Source organism: Rhinoderma darwinii, chromosome 5 (genome assembly GCF_050947455.1).
Source record: "Rhinoderma darwinii isolate aRhiDar2 chromosome 5, aRhiDar2.hap1, whole genome shotgun sequence".
NCBI classification, from domain to species: domain Eukaryota; kingdom Metazoa; phylum Chordata; class Amphibia; order Anura; family Rhinodermatidae; genus Rhinoderma; species Rhinoderma darwinii.
The window spans coordinates 319,455,283-319,476,817 of NC_134691.1; the positions used below are offsets into that span (position 1 = coordinate 319,455,283).

The following is a 21,535-nucleotide window of genomic DNA, read 5'->3' on the forward strand; positions in this document are numbered from 1 at the left end:
TAGCGGGTAATGTTTTTAAATGGTCGTCTAGATTTTTACCATTGGAAGTTGAGGACATGAGGCAACTTTTGTAGGATTATGAGATCAGCAGCTTTACAAACCGGTAAGAAATACAGATGGCGCCAGTGCCCATTTCAAAGATGGCCGAATAGTACTATCCTAAACCGGAAGTGACGATTTCTTACGAAGGCCCGCCCGGTTTCCATGGATACAGACGCAGATCATCTGCTTGAATGGTACATGTAAACATGGAGAACAGGGGAATCTCGGAGATAGCGGTTCTGCCCGGCTTACAAGACGAGGATCTGGCGGTGCAAGCTTATGTCCGGGAGATCGAGTTTAGGTAAAGGAGATCTTAATATGCAAACCTACGCCAACTCCTGTATGGTGTCAGATATCTGTGTATGTCACCAGTGATGCTGTGCAGGATGATCTCATACCTCTGGCTCTCCTGAAGTAGTGAAACGAACTACAACTCCCAGCATGCACCCGGGGATGTAGGCTGTAGTATGGCATGTGCTGTTTATTTACAGATAACGCATGGATCACATGATGTAGTAAAGTGTCAGTGCTGAAAACTACATGTTGCTAGGTTACAAGCTCTTATGTCAGGTGACAAATGTACTATTTGCATGCACGTTTGTTTATTTAAATTTTTTTTTTTATAAATGTCATCCATTGGTGTTACTATTTTATTTCTAACATCTACATACCTAAGGACAGTTACATAGGACTGTAGTGCCTCGACCGTACAAAAAGTCCGTTCCTGTATGAGCAATCTTTCAGCCATGACACTCCCAGAGAGCAGTTTATTGAGGAATAAGCAGAAATAAATAATTAAAAAAAATACAAAATAAAAAAAATAAAGGATGATTCCAGTTTTATGTGTTTTAGGGCGGATTTAGGCGAACGTGCTATATGTCCATGCAACGTGTGTGAATTTCACGCACCTCGCACGGACCTATATTAGTCTATGGGGCCGTGCAGACAGTCCGTGATTTTTACGCAGCAGGTATCCGCTGCATAAAACTCACGACATGTCCTATATTTCTGCGTTTCTCGCGCATCACGCACCCATTGAAGTCAATGGGTGCGTGAAAATCACGCGCAGCACACTGAAGCACTTCCATGGGACGCGCGTGATTCACGCAACAGCAGTCAAAAGAATGAATGAAAACAGAAAAGCACCACCTGCTTTTCTGTTTACAAACATACAGAGTGTCATAATGATGGCGGCTGCGTGAAAATCACACAGCCGCACATCATACGCGGCTAACACACGGAGCTGTTAAGTGCCTTTTGCGCGCACAAAACTCACACGCTCGTGTAAACCCGGCCTTAAAGAGGATCCGTCGCCTCTCCTGACATGTCTGTTTTAGGAAATACTTGTACTCCTCATGAAATCACAATTCTGGATAATCTTATCTTAGAACTCTGCGTTGTGCCGTTTCTCTGTTATTCCTCCTGTAAATGTGTGAATAAATTAAATACTGCGCGTTACAATTCCCCTTGTTACGGAAATCTGACAGTCCCCCTAATTGGAGGATCAGTGGGACGCTTTATTGGAGTGTGGAATATGTTCTAATGCTGCAGTATACCTGGTGACATTTTTTAAAGAGGCTCTGTCACCACATTATAAGTGTCCTGTCTCCTACATAAGGAGATCGGCGCTGTAATGTAGGTGACAGTAATGCTTTTTATTTAAAAAAACCGATCTATTTTCACAACGTTAGGAGCGATTTCAGTTTATGCTAATGAGCTTTCTTAATGCCCAAGTGGGCATACTTTTACTTTCGACCAAGTGGGCGTTGTACAGAGGAGTGTATGATGCTGACCAATCAGCATCATGCACTCCTCTCCATTCATTTACACTGCACTAGCGATATAGATATATCACTATGTGCAGCCTCATACACAAGCCCTAACATTACTACAGTGTCCTGATAATGAATACACATGAAATTCAGCCTGGACGTCATGTGTACTCAGAATCCTGACACTTCTGACTCTTTTTTGTGAGATTCCACGAAGTACAGTAAAAAATTGTGTAGTACCGTGTTAGCCAGAGACAATATGAAATGTTAAATACTTTTGTGTCAAAAAAGACAAAAGTATAATAGGTATGATACCTTTATTGGCTAACCATAAAAGTTCTATATGCGGCTTTCAGAGCACAGAGGCCCCTTCTTCAGGCAGTTTACAAATGAATGACTTAGAAAAAAGCACAACGTTTAGATGTTACACAAAGACAATTAGTACATGAGGTGATACATCATTAAGATAAGCCGGGGCAATAAAACTGAGGTTATAGGGGTGATGACTTAGGAGTTAAGGCATCTGGAGTCAGTCTGATGGGGGACGTGACGTGTGTCCATGTAGTGGCTCATAAATCCTGGTGTTAGATTGAGGCCTTGTGTCAATGACTGGAATTTTATCATCATCTTGAATTCCCAAATTTTTCTTTCTCTGTTAGATGCAGACAGTCCGTGAGTTTTGCTCAGCGTGAGTGCGCTGAAAAAAACTCACGACATGTTCTATAAATCTGCGTTTTTCGCGCATCACGCACCCATTGAAGTCAATGGGTGCGTGAAAACCATGAAGGTCGCACGGAAGCACTTCCATGCGAACTGCGTGATTCGCGCAAGAGCTGTCAAACTGAATGTAAACAGAAAAGCACCACGTGCTTTTCTGTTTACAAACATCCGAACGGAGTGTCTTAGAGATGAGCGAACCGACCTTTACCGGGTTCGGCCGAACTCGTTTTGACCGAACCCGGCAGGAGACAGTCACTGTGCAGGGTGCTGAAAGAGTTAAACTGTTTCAGCACCATGGACAGTGACTTCCGATTCCAATATACGTGAACGTGTAAAAAAAAAAAAGTTCTGACTTACCGATAACTCCCGGCTTCTTCCTCCAGTCTGACCTCCCGGGATGACAATTCAGTCCAAGTGACAGCTGCAGCCAGTCACAAGCCAAGCACGGGCTGCAGCGGTCACATGGACTGCCGCGTCATCCAGGGAGGTGGGGCCAGATGTCAAGAGAAGCGCGTCACCAAGGACGCGTCACCAAGGCAACGGCCGCGAAGTTCTCGGTAAGTACGAACCTCTTTTTTTTTAAACAGGTTACTCGATATGGTGATCGGAATGCACTGTGGAGGGTGCTGAAAGAGTTACTGCCGATCAGTTAACTCTTTCAGCACCATGGACGTCGACTAGACTCATCTCTATGATGGCGGCTGCGCGAAAATCACGCAGCCGCGCATCATACACGGATGACACACGGAGCTGTCAAGTGCCTTTTGCGCACGCAAAACGCTGCGTTTTTTGCACGCGCAAAACGCACACGCTCGTGTAAATGAGGCCTAAATCTGCAGCGTATCCTGTGTGTGGGAACATACCCTTAGCAAGGCTGTTTCTATTTGCTGTCAGCAAGCAGAGATCTTGCAAATGGTGAGGAATTGAAACTGAAAGTATATTAACTGCATAAGCTCATTCTACAATAAATACAGAACTTGAAAACCACTTTAGGCTATGGCTACTCACAGACTTAGGCTGTGCTTTTCGCGCAGCCGCCATCATTATGACACTCCGTTTGGATGTTTGTAAACAGAAAAGCACGTGGTGCTTTTCTGTTTTCATTCATCCTTTTGACAGCTGTTGCGCGAATCACGCGCGTCCCACAGAAGTGCTTCCTTGCGACATGCGTGGTTTTCACGCACCCATTGACTTCAATGGGTGCGTGATGCGCGAAAAACGCCCAAAGAACGGACATGTCGTGACTTTTTTTCAGCGGACTCACGGTGCGTAAAAATCACGCACATGTCCGCACGGCCCCATAGACTAATATAGGTCCGTGCGATGCGCGTGAAAATCACGCGTGTTGCACGGACGTAATTCCCGTTCGTCTGAATAAATCCTTAAGGTGTATTCAGACGTTGCAGTTGAGAGTGATTTGCTATGTTTTGTGATGCTGTTGCGGTTTTTACTGCAAGCGCATCTGGAAAAACGCATGCAATCGAGGTAAAAATGTATGCGGCTCTTTGATTTGGTTTTAACTGCAATATCAGAATACACCCTAAGGCCCCGGGCACACGACTGCCACCCGCATTTTCGGGCCGTGCTCCCATACAAAGTATGGGAGCACGGCACGCAAAATGCAAAAGAACGGACATGTTCCATAATTTTCGGAACATTTTTACGGCACGGACACCCATCCGTAGCGCTACGGAAAAGTGTCCGCGTTCAATGAAAGTGAATGGGTCCATTTTTGATTACAAAGGGCAATGATCAGGAACGAGCGTTCATATGAGCGCTTGTTTGCCCGATCATTGGCCCGTGTATTAGGGCTTTAAATCTTTTTTCTACTGAGTAATCAGAACATCAATTTCTGCACAATTTTTTGTGTAGTCCTGGCCTTAACAACGCCTTTTTTTATTGCAGGAATTCAATCTCCAACCAACTTCAAGTCGGCCTCTATGAATCGGATCATTCTACACAGACTGACGTGAACGAAGTGGTGGAAATAAAGGAGTTGACCAATGTGATACAATCTCTTACACAGGTCAGATCTCCAGGGAAGAATCTACTAAGAAGTTCAATGATATAATCCTACACGTGCAGCATATATCTGATTATATCTTTAGTTCTCCTTTCTACGTCTATGTTTACATTTATATTATCATTTACAGGGCTCTTACGGTTTTATATTCGCAGACAGAAGGATTCAGGGTGTTCTCTGTATATTTGATCAACATTACGAAGCTCCTTTTCTTTGCATCCTCTGGCTCCCCTATCTGTTATAGTCCCAGTAGCCATTATATCCACTATGGTGTCTGATCCATATAGTTGTATAAGGCTCCTATTAAAATGTTTTTATAATGTTTTTTTATTATTTTTGCTATTTTTTTTCTTTACGTATATTCATATGCATGTTTATGGGAACAGAGACAAGGTGTGTCACTATCAAAGCCTACCGTTTCCATACACCATCGATGACCGCTTGGCCGTGTACATGCAGCTGCCAACTTCACTAACTTCAATATTGCTTTTGTGACTTTATTTGTACAAACCAATACATCCATATTCCAAAGTCTAGCTAAAGAAAACCTCCAGATTTCTCTATATTATAATCCACCCTCTCGATATATATACCTGATTAGACAGGATTTCCATTAGGCCACCCACATATGGGTGATCCTGCAGGAAAGGCTACCTATAGTTTATGTAGTGGGAGGTGGTACTGTTGTCTTCATTCACTACTTATATACATGTGATGAAGGATAATTCGTTGTACTGTACTCGATCATCTCTGGTAAATGTCCCCATGGATGGTTGGTCATCCATGAGACTACTGCATTCAAGAGTCAGGTGGTCAGCCTGGCTCATCCCTCTAATGCAGACCAATGTGTCTCCATGGTTACAGACTACAAACAAACCCTGTGTAGTCTGATCCTGCAGCTATTCTCTCTTTCATCTCTCTTTCACCTCTACTTCTTTTTAACCTATTATATATTTTTAAAAAAATCCCACTGTATTAGGCACAGTTAGTTTTGCTCTATTTTAACATGCTCTTTTCTGTCTTCTTCTAGTCTCTTGACACCTTGAAGAAAGATGTTGTTTTGCAAAAAAATCTCCTGCACGCAGAATATGAGCAGAGAATTGAGGCACAAGCGCTGGAACTTTACAATCGTATGAATGATAATGTACGGGACCTTGAAATGGTTCACAAAAAGGTAAAGCAGACATTATTTATTTGTTACTTCAGATAGTCCCCCTAATTTAGCCATTTATAGCTGGCAGTCACACTATTTTTCTGGTGTAATCTGCCGGAATTTAGTGGTTAATATTTATAGTCCCTACAGTACAGGTCTTTACAGTACAGTGGGCCTAGGGTAGGGGGCTAAAGATGGCCATACACATAATATAGCTGTCTCCTCCAACTACCCCCATAAACATGCATGCTTGGCTCGCTGGGCTGTGGATGTTTATATGAATTGGGAGAAAGAGAGACAAGCTGCTGCCAGACAATTCTGGCAGCAGCATATCTCCCAGCAGATCAAAAGGATCGGTCATGTTGAAGTCTTAATCGCGTGATCTTCGTTTTCCTTCGACACCGACCATTGGTAGACAATCCGGAGACTAACCCCCATACATATTAAATTGTTGTGGGATCCACCAGGGTAACTAAAAAACCTCTGACGTGACATGTCAGAAGTTTTAAATTGTGGGGATACGAGCACTGAGACCCCCACCGAGCGCATCTATCGCTTCGTTTTAGTGATCGGTGACCCCCACCGATCAAAACTTCTGACATGCCACTATGAAATGTCAGAAGTTTTTTGAAAGTTTAGTTACCCTTTAAACTAATGTGTTTGTGCAGTGTAAGGCTGGGTTCTCACACATTGTGGAATTTCCGCATCAAGTTCTGTGTGGAAAGTCCGGAGCATTTACACACACTGCGGAAAAAGAATGCAAAAAAGTTGTGCGGAAAATGTTCTGCATTGTGACTTTCAAATCCGCAGCATGTCAATTGACATGCTGCATATTCTGTGCGGAGATGCTGCGTGTTGGGCTCATAGACTTCAATGGGGAGCATAAATTCTGCACTAAAAATCGCAAGTTGTGCTGCAGTTTGTACAGCGAATCCGCAGCGGAATTACAGTAAAAACCACAGAAAAGCAGGTGCACATAAAGTTTACTGTATTCAATGTACATTCACACTAAAACGGCAGGTACAACCGCTGCAGAGTTTCCGCAACAGTATGTGCAGGAAAAACGCAGTATTTGCTTCTCATTTCTGCGACTGATTCACCTGTGTTTTTTTTGAGATTCCGCTGCAGATTTTCTGCAACAGAACAATATCCTATTTGTGTAAACATACCCTTAGGCCGGGTTCCCACGAGACGTAAAAACCACGCAGCGTATCCGACCTGTCCCCACAGTACATTCCATCTGAAAACCGCACCATATTGTGTTGCGTTTTTTCCGCAGCGGAAAGCAGCGGTAAAGACCGCTCATACTTACGTAGGCCGTTGTTATGGCGACGCGGCCCGCCTGCGCAGACTGGTCCGGCTTCCTGGATGATGCTTCAGCCCATGTCATGTCATGAATTTCTGCATAGAATACCGTTGCAGAAATTCCGCAGCGTTTACGCTACGTGAGAACACAGTCTTAGGCTTCGTTCACATCTGCGTTCGGTGTTTCCGTTTCCCTGCTATGTCATAGGAGCAGAACCATGAAACGACCAGAAGCGCCAGATCCGTTGCATGACGGACACCGCGCCGGACAGTACCCATTGACTTTACCAGACAATATATCGCCGCATGCTATGCTACTTTTTCTGGCTACTTTGAACGGATCTGTTATGGAGGCCCCTAACGGAGCACATGTGAACGAAGCCTAACACTGTCGAGATTCTGTGTCACCCCGCAAGATATATACTGGAGGCGACGTGCTTCGTTCGCTTAGTGCTGCGCTGCTAATATACCTCTAAAAATTTAGATCTGCCATCACTACTGATAAAACCCTTTTAAATTAGGCTCATCAACACATCCACCCATGAAGATTTTTCTGTTCACCACATGCGGCATAGAGCCATACATTGTGTAGCGCCTGTAGTACGTTTTAACCACGATAATGCCGTGTCTCAACCAATTACACTACTGTTGTTTTTTTTTTTTACAAAACCCCATTGACATAGAGCAGGAAAAAATTTGCACGAATTGTAGGGCATACTGTGGATTTTCAAATTCCCTGGATGCCTATATGTTGCAGATTTGCCTTATTGTAACATGTTATGTATCTGTTATTTATTCCATATTCCCCGTCTGTAACATTCTCATTTATTCTTTTCTTTGGTTATTCATATAAGATATTTTGTGGTTTGTTTTGTGCTTTTCTCTTGATTCTTCGACCTTTTACTGTCTGTGATTTGCAGAAAGTCTCCACACTCAGAAAAAGCTTTCAGCAGCAGCTGATTGATGCTCTCGCTGTAATAAGGTCTAACTATGAGGTAAGTGTACGCTACGGTGGGGAGGGGGCTTCTAGCTCCATCGCAGGTTTGTCAAATCAACTTTTTTGTTCTTTGTGATGAATTGACATATATTTTTTTTTTACAAAATACACTATTGTTGTTGGTACTCACCTCCCCCAGCTCCAATGATGAATCCGCAAATCCTGCCAATGGCGCATCCGGTTGCTAGGCAACCGGACCCCTTTTCTTCTGGTCCTGTCTTCAGCCGCAGCTTTGCCAAATCTGGCCATGGCTCTCCTCTTCACCTTGACCGGCAGTGTCGAGCAACTGGCACCCGCTGATTCATTAGGCCTGGCGGGCCATTTAAAGGGGAATCAACCTGCCATGCCTTGCCTGCAGGTAAAGGCACATCCTGTGGTTTACTATTGTGCTTATTTTTATTTGACTCTGTTCCTGACTCGGCCTTGTTCCTGGATTATGCTCCCGTCTCGCCCTTTTGATTTGTCGCTTGGTTCCTGTGGTTCTACTCCTGTTATCAACTCCTGACCACGGATCTGCCTCATCCTCTGACTTGCTACTTCCCGACTATTAATCTGTTGACAACCACTGGCTACATTCCTAATAACTGGACAGCGCACATGCCGCCAATTGGTGACTATTCTGGGGGCCGCGACCCGGTAATCCGACCGTGAAAGTCCATATCTTTTTGTAGGAGTTTAGGGTAAAGAACAGCAAGTTTCCTTAGACTCCGAACCCCAGTCTAGCCAGCGCTAAACCATTTGCGGCTTAGAGAATCCACTTTGCTGATGAGAAACCCAATAGTTGTGCTGGAAATAGTTAGGTCAGCTGCAAAAAAAAATGTCTACGTTATTCTCCATAGTGTCTGATTGGAATATTGAATTGATGTCCACAACATTTTTAATACATTGGAAAATATTATTTCAATATGATACCTTCATTGAAAAAAATATTCAACCCAAAAAAATCAATACTCATCATTAGTTAATTATTTAGGAATTTTTCGTCAAATGATAATATGCCCGTGTCACATAATGCACATGTCCGTATTACAGATCCGTGATATACAGATCCTATAGGAATCTATGCCCCATATATTTTCTCATGTTCCAACGATTTCACACAACGGCATATAGAATTTTTTTGTCTCACAAGTTCATATGGAATCTGTGAGAGGAAAAAACTTTGGGTAGTGGAAAATACGGTCCTGTACAGCATATGGTGGCACAAGAAGTGCATACAGGTCTGTAATACAGGGCTGTAGGGCCTCCGTGTGCTGTCATACAGGATTTAGTTTTTCCACCTAGAGTCTGTCGATATACCATTGCCCATAATCGAAATGGATTCTATGTGAAATAAGAAATAATGGAAAGCCCTGCACTCCCCTCCACTGCTGACTGACACCATCTTTTCTTGTACATGTGAGATCTCTGGTACTGTCAAGTCTGCTGCTTGTAGGGTCATGATTGGCCTCTTCTTTGGCTTTTTTTGTATAAAGGTTTCTGGAAACCTAAGGGTATGTTCACACAGGGCGGATACACTGCGTAACAGCACACAACATATCTGCCACGGGCACCGCAGGGAATTCCGGCAGAAAAACCGCACCAAATTGTGGTGCAGTTTTTTGGACACAATGTCCGCTGTGGAAAACTGCATATTAAAAAAAAAAAAAGATTCATACTTACGTAGCCATGGCGACACATCCCCCTGACGTCCGGCAGCCTGGCCTCCTGCTATAACGTTTCAGCCCATGTGACCACTACAGCCTGTGATTGGCTGCCGCGGTCACATGGGATGAAACTTCATCCCAGGAGGAGGGCCCGGATGAAGAAGTACAGAATTCTAGGTAAAAATACGATTTTAAATTTTCTCTGAGTTGTGATTTTTGTGTCCGAATCGCTGGTTTTCCGCCGCAAAAATTGCAACATCTGCTATTTGTTGAGGGTTTTACCTCCCCATTCAATACAATAGGGAAAAGCCGCAGCAAAAAAGCAGCGATTACGCAAATATAATTGACATGCGGCAGATTAAAAAACCGCAACGCAGGTCAATTTCTGAGCATTTTTTCTGCTCATCATTTACGCAGCGTGTGGATCTCATCCACTCTGCTGCTACTGTATTCTGCTCAAGCAATGAACCTCTATGTTCTCATCCTCAATGTTCAGTTTTACCATTGTACCTAGGCCTTATTTACACGAGCGTAGTTCGCACGAACCTATGTAACTCAATGGGGCCGTTCAGACAGTCCGTGATTTTCACGCAGCTGTGTCCGCTGCGTAAAACTCACGACATGTCCTATACTTGAGCGGTTTTCACGCATCATGCACCCATTGAAGTCAATAGGTGCGTGAAAATCATGCGCGGCACACGGACGCACTTCCATGTGCTGCGTGTGATTCGCGCAACAGTTGTTTAAGAAATGAAGGCAAAAATAAAACCACCTCCTTCATTTCTGTTTCTAAAACCGCGTGTCATAAGGATGGAATATGCGCGAAAATCACGTAGCCGCGCACCAAACACTGATGACACACGGAACTTCAACGCCCAAAAAACGCTGCGTTTTTTGCGCGCGCAAAACTCACGTTCGTGTGAATTTCGCCTTATAGTGAATTATTCGTGCAAAGCTACTGTCTGTATATGTGTTTCAAGGTGACAGTAACTGCGAGATATGCAAAACTTTGTGTGTTCTGCCAGGGCGAGGTGAGTGAATTTGCATATAAATGTAATTCTCAATTTCTGTGAATTCGTTTATTTGAAAAAGAAGATTAAAAGGAGATTGATTAAAAAAGTAACAAAAGTAGACTTTGTGGACCAGCTCTCAAAAACGAAATATGTTTATCTTAGGACTGGACAAATGGCAGGCGTAACTTTTTGGGATATTTTCTATTGATGTCTATGAAAGCTCTGGCCACTAGAAAAACCAAGTTGGCTCTTGAAGTGGTCTACCCAGCTTGTCACTTTGCTACCAACACTAGTCTGCGTGCGATTGACGTGTTGCTTATATTTATATGTATTAAACGTTGCTCCAGCTCTATTTACTTTCCTTAAAGGGGGTCTGTCACCAGAATGTCCGAGTTAAACTCGTAGCAGGGTATTGTAGAGGAGACTGACCTTTTTCTAACATTTATTTTCATTTTCTGCTTATTGCCTCCTTTGTAGAGAAATAAGTTTTATTAAGTTTATGCTAATGACCATTTAGGTACAATGAGGGCGTTACCATTGCACCGAAATGCTCTTACTTCGCTCCCCAGTTCAACCCCCCTCCCTCCCTTCTTACATTGATCGACAGGGGCCAGGCAGCGTAATCAGCGTGTTCATGCCTGGCGCCGTACTGTCTGTAATGCATGCCAGTCCCTGCTCTTCACTCGGCGCAAGGGCTGGGCCAGCTCCATACACTGCAGGTATTAGCTGTATTTTACAGCTGACACCCTGCTCTAAATTCTAGAATCAGAGATAACTCTGATCCCAGCTGTTTAACTACTTAGATGTCCCAGTCAATAGTGACTGCGTCTTCCAGGCTGTTGAAAGAGAGGGGTGACCCCCTCCGGCAGCCCATCGCCACTCCCATCCCCGCGACTCGATTGTGGGGGTTCCGATGGTTGTCATGGCAGCTGGAAGGTCTAATGAAGCCCTTCAGGTCTGCAATCTTTGTGCTCCTTAAGGAGCCGGTAAAAGACAATATACCGCAATGCATAGGTATTGCAGTATGTTGTGCAAGTGATCCATCGATCACTGGTTCGAGTCCCTTAGGTGGACTGATAAAAAAAAAAAAAAACATATACAAAAAATAAAAATATTTTTCCCCAAATGTAATGTAAAAAACATAATGTGTATCACCGCATCCGTAAAAGTTTGAACTATCACACTAGTACACTATTTAACCCACACAGGGAATGCAGTAAAAAAAATAAAATAAAAATGGCAGAATAGCTGCTTTTTGGCCACCTCGCCTCCCACAATTTTTTTTAGAAAAAGTGATCAAAAGTCGCATGTACCCCAGAAAAAAAAATCCTTACTCCACTCAATTGACGGAAAAATAAAAAATGTGCTGGCTCTCAGAATGTGGCGACACAAATTTTTTTTTTTTTTAACAAAATGTTTTTATGTTGAAAAGATAGTAAAACATAAAAAAAACTATAGAAATTTTGTCTCGCCGTAATCATATTGACCCACAGAACAAATTTAACATGCTATTTTTACAGCAAAGTGAATTCTATAGAAACGAGACCCAAGAGACCATTGGGAAATTGCTGGTTTTTTTTTCATTCCACCTGACAATAATTTTTTAAAGTTTCCCAGCACATTAAATGGTGTAATTAAATACTACAGCTCGTCCCGCAAAACAATAAGCTCTAATACGGCTACGTCAATGGAAAAATAAAAAAGTTATGGCTCTTGTAAAGCAAAAATGAAAACCGACCAGGTCATTAAAGGGTTAAGGCTGGATTCACATACAGCGTTTTCATGCGTTTTTAATGGCGTTTCTGTGACTATTTTGTGGTGCTTTTTTTTTTTAGTACGACCAAATGTTACATTGAAGTCTATAAGAAAATATAAGTTCATCTTTGTCCAGAAATCCGATGTATCGGAGTACGGGCTCATAGACTTTCTACTGAGTCCGTCCTCCGATATATTGATTCCTGGAAAAAGCCAAACAGACACGTAGCGGCTGAGCGCTCACACGAGCGCTTCAGCTTCTTCGTTTTAGTGATAGGTGGGGGTATCAGTGCTCGGACCCCCACCAATCCAAAATTCTGACATGTCACTATGACATGTCAGATACTTGTAAAACGTTTAGCTACACTGTAAAAAAGCATGTTACCTTTTAATGATGCTAGCATTTTTAGAAGCGTTTTTTGATGCAGTTTAAAATACCAGAAAAATTGTGTGTGTGAAGGAGGCCTAAAAGGTCTCTCTTTAGCCAACAATTGCCACAAGTTTCAATGAAAAATACAATTATTAGGCTGTGTTCACATGGGATGGATACGCTGTGGAATTCCAGGTGAAAAAGCGCACCAAATTGTTGGCCGGCCTGCTGGGATAACATTTCATCCCAGGAGACTGCTGCAGCCTGTGATTGGCTGAATTGCAGTCACATGGGAAGAAGCGTCATCCCAGTAAGCCGGCCCTCTGACGTCATCCGGGCCAGACTCTAGGGATGATGTTTGATCTCATGTGACTGCCGCTACAGCCTGTGATTTGCTGCAGTGGTCACATGGGATGAAACGTCATCCCAGGAGGCCGCGCTGAAGGGAGGAACACAGACTTCTACTAAGGCCTTATTCACACCAAAGTGTTTAACGTCCGTGATACGCGTGTGACCTATGTTAGTCTATAGGGCCGTTCAGACATTCCGTGATTTTCACGCAGCGTGTGTCCGCTGCGTAAAACTCACGACATGTCTTCTACTTGGCCGTTTTTCGCACATCACGCACCCATTGAAGTCAATGGGTGCGTGAAAATCACGTGCAGCACACGGAAGCACTTACGTGTGTCGCGCGTGATTCGCGCAACAGTAGATCAAGAAATGAAGGAAAAAAATAAAACCACTTTCTTCATTTCTTTTTCTAAACATCAAAACCGCGTGTCATAAGGATGGCATATGCGTGAAAATCACGCAGCCACACAGCAAACACTCATGACACACGGAACTGCGGAACGTTCGTGTGAATAAGGCCTAAGTATGAGATTTTTTTTCTCCTGAGTTGCGTTTTTTGCGTTGGAATCGCTGCGAACCCACCACAAAAAACACAACTGCTCTTTGTTGCGGGATTTACCTCCCCATTGTATTCAACGGGGAAATCCCGTAACAAATAAGCAGCGTTTACGCAAATACAATTGACATGCTGCAGAATAAATATCCGCACCGCAGGTGCATTTCTGGGCGGTTTTTCTGCTCCGTATTTACGCAGCGTGTGGAGGAGATTTGTTTTATCTCATCCACTTTGCTGCTACTGTATTTGCTGTGGATTTTCCGCAACTAATTCCGTTTCAGAAAAACCGCCGTATTTACGTAACGTGTGAACTGACCCTTATCGTTTGTGATTTATACACTACCTCAGTTGTCAATTAAATCTTTCTCACACCTAGCTGCTTGATCTAGAGGAAGGCAAATCAAAACCCCCGGCCACCTGACGTCAAGTGTGCCCCCCCCCCCCCACATGAGAATCAGACAATTTCCCTGGATGATCATTCATCACTATGTTATTTATATTCTCAGGAGTCATGAGGTAAATGTCTAGTCCTTTTTATCTGCTGTCGTTGTTTCTGTCTTTACTATTGTCTGGCATAAGGAGCTTTCAGTGACTCTGCGGATAATCATGTCTACTTCACATATCATACTATTGCTTACAGGTCATCAAATTTTGTTTCATGGATATTTCCCGTAGACACAGCATAATATAGGTCATAAGTTAAAGTATACCAATCACCTGAAAAGAAATTAATATTTGTCTAAATATATATTATGAATTATTTTTTTAAAGATACCTCCAGTAGTAGGCTGTGTTCACACAGAGTGGATACACTGCGTTAAAAGCACACAGCGTATCTGTCCTGGTCACTACAGGGAATTCCAGCCGAAAAACTGCACCAAATTGTGGTGCAGTTTTTTTTAGCCAGGAGGTCTGCTGCGGAAAACCGCATGTAAAAAAAACCCAAAATGTCATACTTACCCGTAGCCATGGTGACGCGTTCCTCTGCCATCCTGCAGCCTGGCCTCCTGGGATGACGTTTCATCCCGTGTGACCGCTGCAGCTTGAGATTGGCTTCAGCAATAACATGAGATGAAATGTCATCCCAGGAGGCCAGCCTGGACGAAGAAGCACAGAATTTTGGGTAAGTATAAGATTTTTTTTTTCTTTTCTGAGTTGCGAAAAGGATACATGATAGGTGATAAATATCTTATCGGTGAGGATCTGCCGGCAGCCCCATAGAAATGAATGGAGCAGTGGTGGAGCATGTGCACTACTTCTCCATTACTATGGGGCTTCCAGGAGCCGCAAGGTAATGCCGTTCTCGTGATCAGTGGGGGTCTCGGCAGTCGGACCCCCACCGAAGATATTTATCACCTACTCTGTGGACAGGTGATTAATATTGATTATGGGAAATCCCCTTTAAGCTTTCAATAGTCCCAGAAAACAATATCCAGTTGGGAATGAATACAAACAAATAATGCCTCCAATGCAGCAGTGTTAACAAATAGCAGTGATACGGGAGGCCACGGATAAATATATTCTCTGAATTCTCTGTTTTTGGGAATCGTTGACGGTCTTTTCTCTCAGTAGAGCGCGATCCCATGCTCTAGATTTCCGTGTCTATGTGTTGGACTTGTGCCAGAGCGTTGCATCTGGGCATGCGATCAGTGTGACCCATCGGATGTATATGAATAGTGCTCTTTGATGCTGGTAGACATGATAAATGCTCCTGACATTTTTTTTTATTTGCATTAATGAATTTAGTAATTCTTTTGATTTTTAAGCTGTAAAGGAAGAGGAATGGAAGTTGTGAGCTCAGAAGACAAGACTAAAGTTCAAACCAGCATGCCTAGTGCACACACACAAAGCTGATCACAACCTTTTGTGCCTCCATTGTGGTTCCCTTCCAGACAGCCACATTGACCATACGTGAGACAAATACAGCACATGTTTTCAGCAGTTATGAAATGTCTGACGTCGTTCTCCTGTAATTAATCTCTGCAAACCTTCCCACATACTCGTGGAGCAAGATTGAAAGGCAGCGGAGTTCCAATCTGCGGCACGTTGCGTGTAAAGGAGGCCATTCTACAATATTCTAGACAATTATATACATTAAATACATACAGTCCATATAACTATTTTCAGTATAAGATACCAAACAAACCTCTAATCATAAATACTAAATTCACCATCAAACATAGTAGGGTTAACTGCAGCCACACCATAATTCCCAGGTTTTGAGGGAATAGGTTTTAAAATTTCTAGGGTGCTAGTAGCGGTGCGGCAGAAAGCCTCATAGCAGAAACTGCAGCCGTAAATGCATGTGTAATGACGGGGTAGAGAGACAGACAGTGAGCCCTAATCTACCCGCCACTCAGTCCCTGCCTACTTGCAACGGCCCATCCTAGGCGACGGCGTACAACTGGGCGACGGTCCCTACGCTCAATAAGTGCACGACAGACAAGGGTACACAGAAGCTAAGGGAAATGGGGCAGTTGCCCACGGCAACACAGTGGGCAACAAGAGTAGTGAACGAGCCGAGTCAAACCAGGAGTGCACGAGGTACAAATCGCAGAGCAGGAGCGTAGTCAGTAAAGCCAGGGTAAAAAATGAAGCAGAGGTCAATAATCATAGCAGGAGCAGCAGAGCCAGGAAACAGAAAAGAATCACAGGCAAAGGAGGAGCAGGAAATGCAGGTATAAATAGACAGAGGGCGGGAGCTAGCTCCGTCTGGCCAGGCTGTGATAGGCTCTCCCACTCCTCAGCCTGCCATCCTGACTGGTAGAAGATCGTGTCACTCTCTCAGACTTAGGAACAGGTGCAGACTGATTACCCACGGGCGTCGACACAGAAGCTGTGTCTGGCAGATCCTTTACAGCATGTCAAAGGAATCTTTTTCTAGAACTGTTCCTATAGAAAACCATATTGTGGTGCCCACATTTTTCAGGAACTCTGCCCGCGCCATCACTCGCGAGTACTAACTGTATTCTCCAGACGACATCCTACTCTAATGGCCAGGATCAGAGATCTTGGAAATCTTTACAATACAAACCAATGGGAATAATTTTATAAGGCCACATGCACACGACCGTATTTTTCATCCGTAATTGCAGAACAATTCATTTCTATGGGTTACAGACACCTTACTGTATTTTTACGGATGGGTGTCCATTCCGTAAGATGTCTGTGGGCGCTTCCGTAATCGGCTACGGATGTGCACCCAGAGCCGTCTGTAATTACGGAAGCGTTGTTAGGTGACACCAGGTTTACAAATGTTGGATATCATTTGTGGTTTTCTTCTTTTTGCGGATCCGTAATTACGGATGCACTACGGACCGTATTTACAGACACCCGTTCCATATATACGGATGATTTATGGATGACTATAAATTACTATGTATCCGTATTTACAGACAGTATTTACGGATGGATGAAATATACGGTTGTGTGCATGGAGCCTAAGGCCCCATGCCCACGACCGTAAAAATCGGCCGTAATTGCGGACTGAAATTACGGTCAGCAATTACGGACCCATTCACTTCTATTGTCCACAGACACCTTCCCGTTTATTTACAGGTGTCCGGGCCATAGAACTGTACCGCAATAGATAGGACATGTCCTATCTTTTGCTTTTTACATGCCGTGCTCCCATACTTTGTATGGGAGCAAGACCCGCAAATGCGGGCGGTTGTCGGCGGCCGGCCTTGCCCGCAGTTGTGGGCCGTGTTTATGGGCGCGGTCGTGCACATGACGCCTTAGACATTGCAAAATCTATCTGGGTTGTGAGATATTTTGCCATTGATTTGCATTGTATTTTTACGCCGCGGAATTACAATGCAAGCTCGCCACGTCCAGCGTACTCATGAGCTTCTCATGCTTCTTTACCTCCAGCCCATTGATTGATACGAGATTCATTGACCCCATTGAAAAACAGCTCCAAAAACGCGAGTAGAATACGCAGCGAAAAATTAGAGTTGCTACAAAGACGTCTGAAAATCAGGAGCTGTTTTCGCTTGAAAACAGCCTCGTATTTTCAGACTTCTTTTGCTAAGCCGTGTGAACATACCCTTACAGTCTTGAAGATCTCCGCATGCTGTCATGTTTTGTTAGAGAGCTGGGATGCACCTGTCTGATGAACACTTTTTAAAGAGGGGTTTCCAGTCTCTTGATGCAAATAGGAATGTTTCTATTCACTGACAGCAATTGTGGAGATTGAAAACTGTAAGAAAGTTTAAAAAAATGACGTCAGACATTCAATAACTTTTATTTACATAACACCGGATACCAATTCAATATAAATGTGAATTGTTACGGATATTTTCGGTAAATTATTCCGTATATTCACTGTATGTTGCTGTTTTTCTACAGAATCATTATAATGGGAACTCAGAGATATTGAAAAGCAACGACTCTCATGCAGATTCTGCAAAGATCCAGGAGTTACGAAGAAAGATCATTGAGAAAGACTTGTTAATCCAATCATTGGAAACTCAGATATCAGAGTTGGTAGAAAATGAGCTACCGAAACAGGTAACTAAGGTCATCCCATGACTATTCAGGACATAATTAATGATGGAACAATTGCTGATTTTAACGATTACATCAGTTCATTTATTGTATCATGACGGATTCCATCATCTCTAGTATCAATCACAGTCGATGAAGTCACCAAATGGAAACAAGACAGAGACTCATAACATAGCTTGACAATTGAGTAATGGTTTATATTAGCAGTTACGCCACAGCCAATTTAAAGCGCACCAAACTTTTCAGATGACTTTTCAGAATAAGCTGTCTGATGTGTGTACATGAGGACTAACACTATTTCTGGCCGTTATATCACCTTGTATATGGCATTATTTATCAGTTTCCCCCTCTGCAGGCTCTATCTCAAATTCTCAGTTAGCTAGTGGGCGGAGCCTAACGGCTATCATGTCTTCTATACACTGCACACATAGATAGAAGAAGAGAGTCCTGCTCTCCTATCCCTATCACATATATAGAAGTTCAGCAGCATGGACGAGATTATACAGCAGAAATGAGCAGTATAGCAGTGAATCCAGCACTGGGTCTTTTTCACTCTGCTCCTGCTACCCCCTCCCCTCTCCTTAGACTTGTATAAGCAGTGTGTCTGTTTTGTCTTTTTCTCCCTCTCTTTTTCTCTCTCTCTTTTTCTCTCTCTCTCTGCTCCTGCTCCCCCCTCTTCTCTCTATGTACTTTTATGGACAGCTTGCCTTTGTCTCTTTTTCTCTCTAACTCTCTCTGCTCCCTCCTCCTGTTCCCCCTCTCCTTTCCATAGACTTGTATAGCAGGCAGTGAAGAGACACACACCACCTCCTACCATCCGTCTGCTCTGTAACCAGGGACAGATTTTGCTTGACAACAGGGGGTGGATAGCAGATTACAGGAAGGGAGGCCCAGCGCACTTGTTTTATTTGAAAAGTTATTAGTACCTTAAGAAATAAATATTTTTCTAAATACATAAAAATAAAGTAATTCTGTGCAGAAATTCTGCAGCATTTACTGTAGCAACAAAGTGAATAAGATTTAGCAAATCTCAGGCACACGTTACATAGTTACATAGTTTGTACGGTTGAAAAAAGACACAAGTCCATCAAGTTCAACCAAGGGATGGGAAAGGGGAACGGATGAAACAAAATTTATACACATTGACATAGGAGCTGATATGTCAGAAAGAACGCAGAAAAGTCGTGTGAAAAGTGTTCTGCGGTGCGACTTTCAATTCCTCAGCATGTCAATTTAAGGCACCGGTTCTGTGCGGAGATGCTGCGTGTTTCGCTTGTAGACTTCAATGGTGAGCAGTAATTCCCGTTTTGTTGCAATTTTAACAGCATTTTTGCTGTGGATTTCTGTGACAGATTTATCTGCTTTTTTTGAGAATCCGCTGGTGGGAGCACATAGATAGACAATTCATTATATGGCCGTCTTCACACGGGGCGGATACGCTGCAAAAAAGCACGCACCGTATTCACCCTGTGCGCCACAGGAATTCCGGGTGAAGGCTGAAGCGGCGGTCACATGGATGAAACATCATCTCAGGACGCTCAGAGGGCCGGCCTCCTGGGTTGCCGCTTCATCCCACGTGACTGCAGCTGCAGCCAATTACAAGCTCCAGGGGTCTACTGGGATGAAACGTCATCCCAGGAGACCGGTCTGCTAGCAGGCCAGTTAATGCAGCAGTTTTCCGCGGCGGACATTCGGTCACACGGGATGAAGTGACATCCCAGCAGGACGGCTTGGAGGAAGAAACACAGACTCCTAGGTAAGTATAGTGTTTTTTTTATTCAGAGTTGCGTTCTTTGCGGTGGAATCTCTGGGAGCCCGCCGCAAGAAACACAACAACTGCTATTGGTTTTACCTCCCCATTGAATTCAATGGGGAAAACCCGCAGCAAATAAGCAGCGATTGCGCAAATACAATTAACATGCTGCGGAATAAAATTCTGCACCGCAGGTCCATTTGGATAAGATTTGTTCAATCTCATCCACTTTGCTGCTACTGTATTCTGCTGCGTTTTATTCCGTCCGCAATTCCGGACGGAAAAAACTCAGCAATTCTGCTACGTGTGGACAAGCCCTATCTGTAAAATGTTGCTGCTGAAAACAGAATTAGTCTTGGGGTACACTTATACTGAAAGACACAAGCATGAAAGTCAGTCACAATGTATCTTCTGTCCCTTTAAATGCAAAAGACATGCGACTTTTTGTGACTATCCCAAAATTTCTAACCTTCTTGGTATTTCTAGTAACAAGGTCACACACAACTTTGTTCCCCATAGGGAATAATAGAAATATGATTGTGACAGCGATTTTTATTCACCCAGTATGCCACTGTAAGTAGCCATGTAGCCCCAACCTATACAATATGATTCTTTCATCTCCTGTACAATTGCTCCCTCTAGTGGCATTCTTCAGAATACATCTAAATAAACATTGAACTTTGCTTGACTACAGTCCAGTCTACAGCTCTGCTATGGAAAGGTTTTTATATATACTGTAATAGCAGGACTGCATCAGCCGCATCACAGTTCAAATGACTGGTTAGGGTGAGAATGCACGGCAGCAACAGGCGGACGAAACAAAGCCCACGTGGGTGACAAATGGCCGCACGATTTAGCCAGTAAAATTGTGATATTACGTCCATATAAATGAAGCGCCCATACGCCACGCTTTTTTGTTCTGGGACTGAAAATCTGCAGCGTGTGCAGGGAGCCTAAAAATGCAAATCGGCAAACAGCAAAGCTGCTATTTAAACATGCAAATAATATCAAATCCCCTATCTTAGCTTTTCCTGCCATAAGTAATGTGGACATCTTTATATGCACATTACCTACTGCTCATCCTGTGCTTCCTGGTTCATGAATAGAAACTCAGAACTACAATAAAGACTGACATTTAGGCCTCATGAACACAACTGTATGGAAAATCGGTGCCAATTGACACCATATACGGTGGCACAAACTGCACTTGTGAGCTTCCACGTGGCAGCGCTTTTTTGACAGTATGGCGAATTCTGTGTACCTCCACCCTAGTTCCAAAGTATTTCCAGATTCAGAACCAGTCCTCTTTGCCAATAATTTAGGGAAGAAAAACAGTCCTCATATGGTACCCAGAGGATACGCTGATGCGAGTTTTCAGTCTCCATTGACTACTATGGGAAAATATTATCGTCTATACGGCATCCAATGGAGTATGGCAGTATTTTTTTTTTCGGCAGGTGGTACTGAAACCTTACTTTACCACCGTATTACACTCTGTGCCACTCAAAACTGGTACGGAGCTGAAATACAGTCTTGTGCATGAGACCTTACACAGACAGGGCAGGGAGGA

General features: G+C 43.4%; 1 protein-coding gene across 1 annotated transcript in view; it reads left to right on the forward strand.

Moving 5' to 3' along the window:
* The first annotated feature begins 200 nt into the window (after nucleotides 1–200).
* Nucleotides 201–21,535, forward strand: part of C5H10orf67 (chromosome 5 C10orf67 homolog) — a 95,098-nt gene continuing 73,763 nt past the window's right edge. Inside the window, exons 1-5 of the mRNA XM_075827555.1 lie at nucleotides 201–343; nucleotides 4,440–4,560; nucleotides 5,588–5,731; nucleotides 7,936–8,010; nucleotides 18,054–18,215. Coding sequence (XP_075683670.1) covers nucleotides 234–343; nucleotides 4,440–4,560; nucleotides 5,588–5,731; nucleotides 7,936–8,010; nucleotides 18,054–18,215 — 612 coding nt within the window. The 5' untranslated portion in view covers nucleotides 201–233. The remainder of the gene's footprint in view (nucleotides 344–4,439; nucleotides 4,561–5,587; nucleotides 5,732–7,935; nucleotides 8,011–18,053; nucleotides 18,216–21,535) is intronic.